Source organism: Scardinius erythrophthalmus (genome assembly GCF_964197995.2).
Source record: "Scardinius erythrophthalmus genome assembly, chromosome: 4".
NCBI lineage: Eukaryota > Metazoa > Chordata > Actinopteri > Cypriniformes > Leuciscidae > Scardinius > Scardinius erythrophthalmus.
In genome coordinates, this window is record NC_138224.1 from 38,027,371 (window position 1) to 38,039,510 (window position 12,140).

At 40.1% G+C, this 12,140-nt stretch overlaps 1 protein-coding gene across 1 annotated transcript in view; it reads right to left on the reverse strand.

The window, feature by feature from the left end:
• Positions 1 to 12,140, reverse strand: part of LOC308689665 (protein NLRC3-like) — a 42,957-nt gene that overhangs the window by 1,581 nt on the left and 29,236 nt on the right. Inside the window, exons 6-8 of the mRNA XM_081363499.1 lie at positions 4,989 to 5,162; positions 137 to 310; positions 1 to 26 (exon numbers count right to left, since the gene is read on the reverse strand). The exon at positions 1 to 26 is cut by the window's left edge and continues 21 nt beyond it. Coding sequence (XP_081219625.1) covers positions 1 to 26; positions 137 to 310; positions 4,989 to 5,162 — 374 coding nt within the window. The remainder of the gene's footprint in view (positions 27 to 136; positions 311 to 4,988; positions 5,163 to 12,140) is intronic.

Genomic DNA, 12,140 nt, shown 5'->3' on the forward strand with positions numbered 1-12,140 from the left:
TCCTGAATTCTCCTCCATGATCCACACTATGAAACACACAGTGTCACATTCTGCACATCCAATGCAATCAACACACACACACACACACACACACACACACACACACACACACACACACACACACACACACACTTACTTGAGTTTGTCCAGTGTGCAGTTTGGATTGTTCATTGTATTAGAGAGCAGCTTGACTCCTGAATCCCCTGGGTGATTGTAGCTCAGATCCAGCTCTCTCAGGTGTGAGGGGTTTGAACTCAGAGCTGAAGACACATAACCACAGCCTTCCTCTGTCACCATACATCCAGACAATCTACAAACACACAGAAATAGTCCACATGACATTAGTTTGTCAATCCGACATCACTATCACAGTGACCTGTTTGGTTAATTTAGTTCCAGATGGAGCTACACTTTCCTTGAATCCATGTGATTTTAGCTTCTTTACTGAAATCAATCAAGCAGTATAAAAACAGTTAAACAGTTTCTTAAGGCGAGACACTACAGGTGAATAGGGTTTAACTAGTATATATCACCATGAAACTTTCCCAGTTGATTACCTACATTAAGATGAGAAAAGTTTTCTATAATTTAATGTTTAAGTATGCAAATTAGGCTATATCTAATTAAATATGCACTAATTTGCATATATTTAAAAAAACGAAATTGATTATTGGATAAAGCCAGGTTAAAAATCAGAATATATTGTCAATAGCCTTAAAAAAAAGATTTTCGGCATGTTTTTTGGAATAAAATGTTATAGAAATCAGACTAGGAATAATATATTTACAAATCCCTTTGTAAATGTCTTCATAATATAACTAGGTACAAGACTAGAAAGTTTGGTGTATATAGGTGCTACTGAAGTGGAGATTTTGGACTTGGAGTATGAGAGAAAAGTCATTTTGAGAAAACGGGCTTTAACCCTCTGGGGACCAAAAACGCGCCCGCGCGTTTTGCTCGTTTTTTTTTTTAGCAATGAAAATAAACACTAAATGCTCTGTTAATTTTGATCTTTCATTTTCATGTAATACATCAATCAATCCTGTTCAGTTTCTATTTTTTTTTCTGTATACTCACAATAAAAATAAAGTGTTTTGCTTTTTGACAAATAAAGAAAAATTAACATGATGCTATTTCTGCCTTCTCTCTGTCAGTAAACTCCCATTTGAAACGCGTTCGAAAATGATCTATAACTCCGCGAAAATTCAGTCAAACAGGCAAACAGACCCACGGGCATAAAGCTTGAGATCGCATCTTTTAAATGAAGTAATTTATATAAAAAACAAATATTCTCAGCTTCTGTAATCTGTACAAAAAGAGAGCGACTCCAGTCGAGCTCATTACGAGCCATTCAAAAGTAATTTGACCACTCCCCGGAGAGCGCGTGCTATTCAAACGTAAATTCTGAGAACGCCCACATCAGCTGTAAACAAAGCGTGTCGCGATCGAGTGAGGCATATGGCCTACCTTATGGAGAAAAGTTTCCTCAGAACAGTGCTGATATGAGGAGCAATATCTCCTGATATGATGAGCAGATCCGGCTGAGGAGTGAGGTAGGTTGTTTTCTTTTCTCAAGTGTTGATGTGGAATAACGTTATGGAATAAAGTTAGTGTAGGCCTATGCAAACCGCAAAAAGATGAATGGCATTTCTATAATATGACTCGCCTTTCTGTGAGATGAATGAAGGGTACATATTTGTAAAGACTGTTTAGCCTAAATATGAATCGCGCGTCTGTGTGTGAAAGAATAAACTGCTTTGCTATAGCCTACTGAGATGAGTAAAAATCGACTGGAATATGTTGAAATAAAATGTGTTTGTATAAGCAACGTATTAAACTGCAAATTAGCATTTATATGCCCTAATATTTCATAAAAACAACGTTACAGTCAGTCACTTGTTGACTAGATTTGGGTACAGTTTTTAGGCTACTGTAGAATATACTGCCACATCAAATAAGCTTTTGTTTAGCAATTTCTGCTCATATCTAACGTTATATATATATATATATATATATATATATATATATATATATATATATATACAGGTGCTGGTCATAAAATTAGAATATCATCAAAAAGTTGATTTATTTCAGTAATTCCGTTAAAAAAGTGAAACTTGTATATTATATAGACTCATTACAAGCAAAGTGAGATATCTCAAGCCTTTATTTGTTATAATTTTGATGATTATGGCTTACAGCTTGTGAAAACCACAAAATCAAAATCTCAGAAAATTAGAATATTACATGAAATGACACAGTTATTACACAGTGATACCATGGTCATTGAACCAGGTTTTGGTTATTTTGGCAGTGTGGGCCGGTGTAAATCCTGCTGGAGAATGAAGTCAGCATCTCCATAAAGCTTGTCTGCTGAAGGAAGCATGAAGTGCTCTGGAAATGTCCTGGTAGACGGCTGCGTTGAGTGGACAGCACAGTGGACCAACACCAGCCGATGACACGGCTCCCCAAACCAACACAGACTGTGGAAACTTCACACTGGACTTCAAGCATCTTGGATTGTGTGCCTCTCCATTCTTCCTCCAGACTCTGGGACCTTGGTTTCCAAATGAGATGCAAAATTTGCTCTCATCAGAATAGAGGACTTTGGCCCACTGTGCTTTATTAAATCCAGAGTCAACGCAGCCGTCTACCAGGACATTTTTAGAGCACTTCATGCTTCCTTCATTTTCCAGCAGGATTTGCACCTGCCCACACTGCCAAAATGACCAAAACCTGGTTCAGTGACCATGGGATTACTGTGTAATTACTGTGTGATTTCATGTAATATTCTAATTTTCTGAGATTTTGATTTTGTGGTTTTCACAAGCTGTAAGCCATAATCATCAAAATTATGACAAATAAAGGCTTGAGATATCTCACTTTGCTTGTAATGAGTCTATATAATATACAAGTTTCACTTTTTTAACGGAATTACTGAAATAAATCAACTTTGTGATGATATTCTAATTTTATGACCAGCACCTGTATATTTGCTATATTCAAACTAATGAATACATATGATAAAATGTAGGCCTATAATCTTTTTTTTTTCTTTTTTACAAAGAAAGAGTACACTTGAAATATTGTTGAAATTGTAATTATTGTTGTAATTGTAACATTTTTAATAAAATAGCAAAACATATTTACAAGATAGATGTAAGCGAAATCTTAAATGGTCAATATAAGTCTTCTTCTAAATACATCTTTTGTCTCCTTGCATTGTGGCTCAGTCAGTGTCACACCTGAATGAATGGCTAATTATGCAGAGTCATTATGCAGAGTGGGTGGGACATTGTAATCTAAGGTGTAAACTACTCCTCCCCCTCGCATATTGGATAAAGCAAGACTATTTTCACATAATTTTGAAGCTAGAACTCAAAGGGACAACATCCATTAGTCAAAAGTCTTGTGGACACATATTTAATATGTGTTTTGTGGTCTTAATTCAGCAACTTTCATTTTTATTTTTTCCAATAACCACGCATAAACATTATTCTCTTAAAAATACAAACATCTACATACACGTTGCTCGCATATTATGGTAGCCCTGTTTGTGCTATATAGAGTGAATTTACACCTTTGCCATTAACATGTTTATAAATAACTGAAAAAAGCACAAATGTCAGAGCATGTCAGAACATCTCAAGGACCCCAAAAACAGCTTGGTCCCCAGAGGGTTAAAGATTTATCATCAGCCAATGAGACTGCGCATTCAACCCTTTTACTTTCACAATTGGTTGCTGATAAAAAGGAAATGACCATATTTGGATCCGACAGCATTGTACAGGAGAGAGCTTTCCAGCGGTGCATGTGATGACAGGGTACAGACCGCGATCGGAGCAGCATGTTGATTAAGAACGCCAACGTTTGATTAATTTATGAGAAATCTACAGACGCAAACAGACAAAATGTAGTAAAATAAAGACCTGAATGTGTATTTCTGACTTTTTTTCACCACAAGTCTGAAAGAAGACACGTTATTGAAGACAAATATCCAAAAATCTCAAAACTGACCAGTAAAAAAAAAAAAACAATGTTTTTGCCTGCCGTGTCTCGCCTTAACTCAAATTTAATATAAGGGCAAGGAAAGAGAGTTTGATATAATCTCTCTATTTCTCTGTTTTAAGACTGTGCTCTGAATGTGCATTGCCCAGTCTCTCTCTTACAAAAATGGACTGCAGTCTGATTGAAGTATCATTCAAGATGCCCAAACCTTTTGTGCTTATCCATGTTTTTTTTTTTGACTTACTGTCCTGCATAATCACAGCCTGTTCTGTACTTACAAATCCCTTTAACTGCAGTACTGTAGTGCAGTCTTCAATGCTTGTTGAAGTCACATAAATAAAAAATGTATAGTACAACAATGTATGGCTGTTTAATAGCATTTAAAAATGCATAATGTGAAGAGAGCTTACATAATTGGGACTAGACTGTTTGGCCATAAGATAGCCACATTAAAACAAACTTTTAATACATGAAATGATAGTGAATACATTAAGTAAAAGTGAATTTAAAACACATATGTATATGAAAGATCATGACCATTTAAAAACTAATTTTAAAACAATCATATCAGAACATATTTTTATATAGTTGTTATAAATTGTTTTTGAAAATAAGGCATTACTTAAAAGCCTTAATTCAAAGATTGCAATTCTGTGTCTCTGCGGGTTAATCTCTATAATTCTCTTCTGATTGGCATTACTATTCAAATTCGCTGTATTCTGATTGTATGTCTCCATCATATGCAATACCATTCAGTTTTTTACGTCCTCATTTCGTGTGTAGAGATGTTATTGTGAAATTACTGCATCCCAGATTAAAAATCAGACAATTCATTAAAAAAGAAGCCCAATGTTTTCAGTTAAAGACTAGAGCAAATAAAGCAACTGGGTTATGATGTCATAGTGCAGGCTCCCATGAAATCAAGAGCATAAAGTTACATATTTAATTTGATCAGAGTATTTATCTTCATTCTTAATTACCTGAGTATGTTCAGGAGACAGTGCGAACTCTTCAGTCCAGAATAGAGCAGCTTCACTCCTGAATCCATCAAGGCATTGTTACTCAGGTCCAGCTCTCTCAGACAAGAGTTTAATAATTGTAGAACTGAAGACAAACTTTCACAACACTGACCAGTGAGATTACAGATGGCCAATCTAAAGAAAAATGAAGCAGAAACTAATCATCACCAATGTCAGAAAGATAAGATATAGGGTGTTTACATGACAACAATGTACCAAAATCAGAAAAGATTTTCTTTCGCAGATTTTGTGTACAGACGGCAATGCTGTCAGAACAATCCCCATTCACACATTCATAGCTTTCTAGTAATCCTGGGGTGTATTCCAGAAAGCAAGGTTATCTTACCGTCAAACATACCCTGAACTCTCGATTGAGTAAACCAAACCTTGCTTACTCGAGGTATGCTGGTTCCAAAAATGCATCCAGAGTAAGTTCATCCAACTCAGACTATATTCATGGATAACACACCAGAAATTCTAAACAGAGCGACAAATAAACGAGTCACCATGGAAACAGACGCTAAGAAAAAGCGCCATAATACTTTCTTCTTCTTTTGTTAAATGTTGATTTACACACACAGTGCATATTGCCACTTATTTGTGCAATAATCTTTCAATCTTTTCGTTTAAAAATCTTTAATCCCTGTGAATAAGAACTATATTGTTTGTTTGATGCTAATTATATAATAAAAATAAAGACTGATGAAAATAAATACAGTCAGTACTACTATACTGCAGAGTGTGGTTTGTATGTGTGTATTGAACACTTTATGTGTGTGTGTGTGTGAACAGTGAAAGAAAGAAAAATCTATTGTACTGGAAATCACAAATCCCACCCAATGTAATTGAGTCAGACCCTGCCATGTGAAAACTATAAATAAAGTCAAGAAGTTACTGAGTTTTTAAGATTATTTATTTGTTATTGTTTTTGTACAAAGATAAAAGGTGAGCTTAATTTTGATGTAGAAGTTCAGAAGACCCTCAACACCTTGATTTTATTTTCACCACAAGAAAATAGTGATTGTTTTGTCTGGTAAGTTTTAGTTGACACAGGTGCTCTCAGAGCCAAACCTTCAAATATGTGATACTTGAGGGGCCTTGTCATTTCATAGTTTGTAAGATAAAGATACGTTATCACAGCAAGGGAAGCTCTGGAGCTAGTTGTGCCCACTCAGTGAGCACCCGGGTACATGTGAAACTGATGAAGAGTTGACTTCAGAGGATGAAGTCTAGTTGGCGCTGGAGTCTTACTCCTCTGATAGCTCTTGTTCCTCTGATGACAGAACTGTGAGGACACAGAAGAGACAGCAGATCCTCAGTGGAATTAAAAAAATGGGTAGATTCTCTTGTCTTCCACTCACACTGGGACACTGAGCTACAATCCTGCCAAGGGTATGACCCCGGGTCCCACACACCATGCCACTGCCCGCATCACAACTGTGCAGACATCATTCAGCTTCTTCTGGAAAACACCAATTTACAGGGGAGGCGTTCTGTGACAGATTGGATTGATTTCGATTCCACTGACATTCAGGCATACATCAGTCTGCTGATTCTGGCCAGTGTGTACAGGTCCCGAAATGAATCGACAAGCAGCCTGTGGCAGGGCTGTACAGTGCGAGCATTTCACTCGCATATGCGCCTAAAAATAGTTTGTGCGAGTAGAAAAAATAAAAAGGGAGCACCGGTGCGACTACGGATTTCAACCATTTCATTCGCATTTTGCTCCTAAACTAAATCCATACTATGTGTATCAAAGTAGAGTAGTTTCTCACAATTCTCGCGCATCTCTGTATAAAAAATGGACAAGCACTGTCCTACAACTTCTTTTTCACACCTGCAAAACACAGAACTCATGTGATGAGATGCGGTGACGTCGCCCTGCGGCGAGTTTATGAATGAAAACATCCGCGCCGCCCGGCCAGCACGGGCGATTCACCGCCCGCGGAAGTTAAAATTAGGACAGATTGATCTCTCTCTGTGTGTGTGTGTGTGTGTGTGTGTGTGTGTGTGTGTGTGTGTGTGTGTGTGTGTGTGTGTGTGTGTGTACGTGTGTACGAGAGGAGGACTAGTTTCTCCACGCCACTGCGGAGTCCGACGATGCGGTGGAGTGGAGCGGAGCGATATCGGTGTGACAGTCGTAGCCCGCTCAACTCGAACGTTGAAGGAAAATTAACTGACCGTGTACAATGAAGAGAATTGACTCGTATTTCCTAAAAAAGCAAAGCGAAACCGCTGACAGAGCGGACATCGGTGAGAGAAATGTGGGAGAAGTGGAATCTGGGACTGACGATGTTGACTCCGTCGAGCCGGAGGAGATGCCAACAGTTAGCCTAGCTAGCACCGGTAGTGCTAGCAAGGTTTACAAATTTAAAGCCGACTGGATCAAGCTCTTCTCCTGGTTGGAATTTGAGGACAACCTCATGTTTTGTAAATACTGTAAAGGCCAAAAGCAGGCAGGAAATTCAGCATTTGTTTCTGGAAACCCCCATTTTAAAAAAGATAGTGTAACCAAACATAACTACTCCAAGCGGCACATCGCCTGCAGAGACAGTTACATGCTGAGACAAAACAAACCAGCCTTGACAGTGACCGCAGCTCTGGACAGGCAGGTGATGTTGTCCGAGGTGGAGATGAGGAGGCAGCTTAAAATCAAAATGAACATCGCCTACTTCATCGCCAAGGAGGAAGAGCCGTTTGTCAAGTTTGGGCCACTTATCACGCTGCACAAGAAGAACGGCGTTGATATCAACCCAACCTATGACAACCATGTCAGGTAATATTTTCCAATAATATTAATATAGTAGTAATAATAATAATATTTAAAATCATAGCTTTTTACTAAAACAAAGCAATGTTGTCATTCTGGCATGTGTATAGTACCATTATGATAAGTAATGTAACTGCATGTGATGTCAGTCATGTTATGTAACAGTATGTAGCTTAGTATGTGTATACTACATACTACATATGCCAGGCTATGTATTTATTTCTTGGCCTCAGTTGCAGGGAGATAAGCAGTTGTTCTGCAACACTGTTTGTATCCAATAAAACTTAAAATTACAAACCATAAGTGTTTTACAACAGTGTTCTCATTCATACAGGTGTGCAGAAATGATTGGACAAGTTGCCGATCTCTTGAAAGAGAACCTAGCTGCTAAGCTGAGAACAGCAAAGCACCTTGCAGTTCTCATTGATGGTGACACTGACATATCAAACACAGAGTGTGAGATTGTCTATGTGCGTCTGGTAGAGGGTGGGAAGCCAGTCACTCTCCTTGTTGGACAACAGACCCTTGAACACTCCCATGCCAATGGTAGGTGGTCACGGTCTAGCAGCAAGAGTAACCATTATTTTTGTATAGTTTCATAAATGCATAATTGAGTCACTATCTTGTTTGTTTTAAGGCCACAAAAGTTCTTATTGTTTTTATGCTATCCTTCAAGGTGTTCTGGATGCAACCAAGGCTGCATTCAATGCAGTTTGCCCAGACGACAATGGAGGGTCATGGATGAAGAAGATGATCAGCTTTGGGGCAGATGGTGCCTCAGTGAATATGGGCCACCGTGGAGGAGTGATTGCTCTCCTGCAAAGAGAGGCAGGGGAGTATATTATCCCTATCCACTGCATGCCACACAGGTTTGTAACTGGAAAAAATGGTTATGTGGTAGCAGACATACATGCACATTTGTCACATGCGTGTGTGCACACACAACCTAAATTATTTGTCAGTCACACACAAATAGGCACACAGACACACCACTGTAACAGAGTAGGGAAAAAAGAAGAGGAAGGTGGATAGTTATTTTTTTTAAACTATATTTTGGCTTTCACAGACTAGAGCTGGCGATCCTAACCCTCCAGAAGAAAGAACCAATGGTGTCCCAGGTCTACGATCTTCTGCATCTTGTGTGGAAGACCTACCACTTCAGTGGAAAGTCCAAGAGAGAGCTCCATCAACTAGGGAAAGAGCTGGGTGTGGATGTCTGCACACCGTCTACTGTCAAAGGGACACGCTGGATCCCCCATGTCCACAGGGCCCTCAAAGTGTTCCTGCGACATGGAGCAGACAAGAACCTTGCCACAGACAATGGCCAGTACTCCACTGTCCTGCAGCACATGGAGCACCTGGCTGTTGCAGGTACAGTGGAGGTTCAAGGACGGGCAAAGAAGGTCAGTTTTACAACATTAAGTTAAACAAAATAGGTTTTAAGTTAAATGACATTTCAGACTTGAATGGTTGGCAGATGATGAGGTGGCTAGGAATACAACACTTATTTTGTATTGATCAGATCATGTAGATCATCTACTGCTACACAGGTAAAGAGAGAAATGGAGAGTGCACCTTTTTGTGTATTCTGCCATTTTCTCTCTGACATGTTCGAGGAGCTGTCTTCACTTAGCCTCACCCTGCAGAGAAATGACCTGATCCTCCCCCAAGCTACGTCAGAGCTGAGGAAGACAGTGACAAGACTAGAAGGACTTAAGTCTAGGGCAAAGTCAGGAGGCATGCTGGAGAAGATCCAGACCATGCTTGCTCAGCGTGGAGATGATGAGTGCAGATTCCAGGTGTGTTAGGATGAGTTTGTTAGGATCTAATGGAAACAAATGTTTAGAGCAGAAGTGTGAGAATCTGTCACTATATGAGAATTAGTGTAGGTCTATTCAATGTAAAGATTTGGAGAAATGCAGTCTTTAAAACAATTTTGTGTGATTGTCTCTGTCTCTCTCTCTCTCTCTCTCAAAGGGAATACCACTGAAGGGGAATCTGACCGGTCTCACAGACCTCACCCATCCACAGCTGAAGAAACACATGGAGGCAGCTATCACTATTGGTGTGACTGAGCTAAAAGCCAGGTTTGGTGGGCTCCTGAATGATGACGCTGAAGTCAAGACCCCGGTGCAGGCCTTCAGAGTCTTCAATCATGACACATGGCCAGATGATCAGGGCAGCCTTCTGACCTTCGGTGATGGTGATGTGGCAGACCTGGTGAGGCATTTCAGAGAGCCTCTTGAGAGGTAAGAATGTATTTTGCACTGCTGTGATGTGATGTGAACAATGATGCCTGGGTATTTGCTAACTTCCTCTGTTAAATCTCTACAGATCAGGGTGTGACCTGGCAGCTGTTGAGGATGAGTGGCAGGGACTGAAGATCTTGGTCAGTCAAACTTTCAAGGACAAGTCCTACAGTGGCCTGTGGGAGACCATGCTGACCAAGGAGCCATACAGGGAGGATTACAAGGTAAGCAAACACTGCTGAGTATTTGCATGCTGCAGTGCCCTTCTCCTATTATTGGTGGTTAAAGATGAGATAAGTAAGGCCTATCTTAATCCCCCTAGAACATACTGGAGTTGGTGCAGCTGATGCTAGTGTTGCCCATTTCGGCTGCCCAGTGCGAAAGGGGCTTCTCTGCACAGAACCGCATAAAGAGCTCCAAAAGAAGCAGCCTTGCAGTCTCCACCACCGAAGACCTCATGAGGATCACCCTGGAGGGGCCCAGTCTTGAGGACTATGATCCAAGTCCTGCAGTGGACCGCTGGATGAACTCAGCCAAGCGTGCCAGGCGACTTGACTACAAAAAGATGTGGGACAGGGGTGTTCTCTGTGTTTAATTGAGGGTTACAGTAGGCCTTATGATGGCCCTGTGTTTATATGTATTAGTGCACATGTGTTACTGTGTACGTGATTTGAGTGTAAAATAATAAAATTGTGTTATTTATGAAATTTAGTAGTGCTCCTAAATTTTTTTCTGTGCTCCTAAATTTTTTCACTAGGAGCACTTGTGCTCCTAGTGAAAAAGCTAAGCGTACAGCCCTGGCCTGTGGGATGTGGAAAATGGACATTCCATTTTCCAGGCCACCACGTCCCACCGTAAATTCAACCTCCTAAGCTCCACCCTGAGGTTAGATGACAGGATGACACGACCTGTACATTACACGCACGACAAGCTGGCCCTAGTCAGTACGATTCACAAAAAAAGAGAGCTTCCCCCATAGCTAATGCTAACAAGGCATAGAGCACTCCTGTCCTCCCTCTTTGCTTTCTCTATGACGCACACAGCGGTGTCTTATATACCCAAACAAGGGTAAAATGTGCTGCTCCTTAGCACCAAGCACCGCAAGCTGGCTGTGAGCGACACTGAGAAAAAGAAGCCAGTAATCATAACAGACTACAACCGCTGCAAAGGACGTGTCAACAATCTGGACACAGTATGTGTCATTATGCATTAGTTACACATACATTTATTCTTACTGCATAATGCTTTTATTATTCAGTATTTCTTGTAGTTTTGTGAATGATGAGGACAAGAATATTTTGTAAATTTTGAATATTTTTTGAATTTCTATACGCAATGCTATATTTTTGTGAATAATGTAGATGTCCTCTAGACCTGGTAGATGTCTCTTCCTTCAACTCATTTGTACTGTGGTCAGCCGTGGATCCCTCCTGGAACCAGGGCAAAACATTCAGACGGAGGGTGTTTTTGGAGGAACTGTGGAAAATGTTTGTAATGCCATAAATGCCATATCTGCCTCCACCATGATAAAGGATCAACAGCAGGGAGACCCAAACACCAAAAAGATGCAGTTAAGCGAGTTCTGCACTGACAAAAAGAAATAAATTGCCTGCACCTGCAACAAGTGTGGCAAGCATATTGTTACAGTGTTGGTTTATGTTCCCTGGTGTCCACTAGAGGTCCTCTTTCCCCACGGTGTCATTCACATTAGGAACTGCATTCCCCACAATCCTTGTCTGCACTCATCACTGTTCATTGCACCCAGCTGTTCCCCATCATGATTGTTAGTTTCTGTGTGTATAAATACCCTGCCTGTTTAGTGTTTGTTACAGAGTCCTTGTTATTCGTCACACCACTTTTGAGGTCTGTTTCCGCTCTGGTTTACCTGTTTATTGTTTTGTGTTTGGATTGCTTATTTGGATTTTGATCCCTGCCTGGACTGTTTATGAGTTACAGATTTCCATAATAAAATATCACTGCATTATTGGATCTTCCCTTGTCTCTTTGAGTGTGGATCGTGATAGAAGGACTCCGTCATACAAGATCTAGCGGTATGTTTTCCAATGTCTCTTCCCCAGCCTCCGAGCAGGAGAG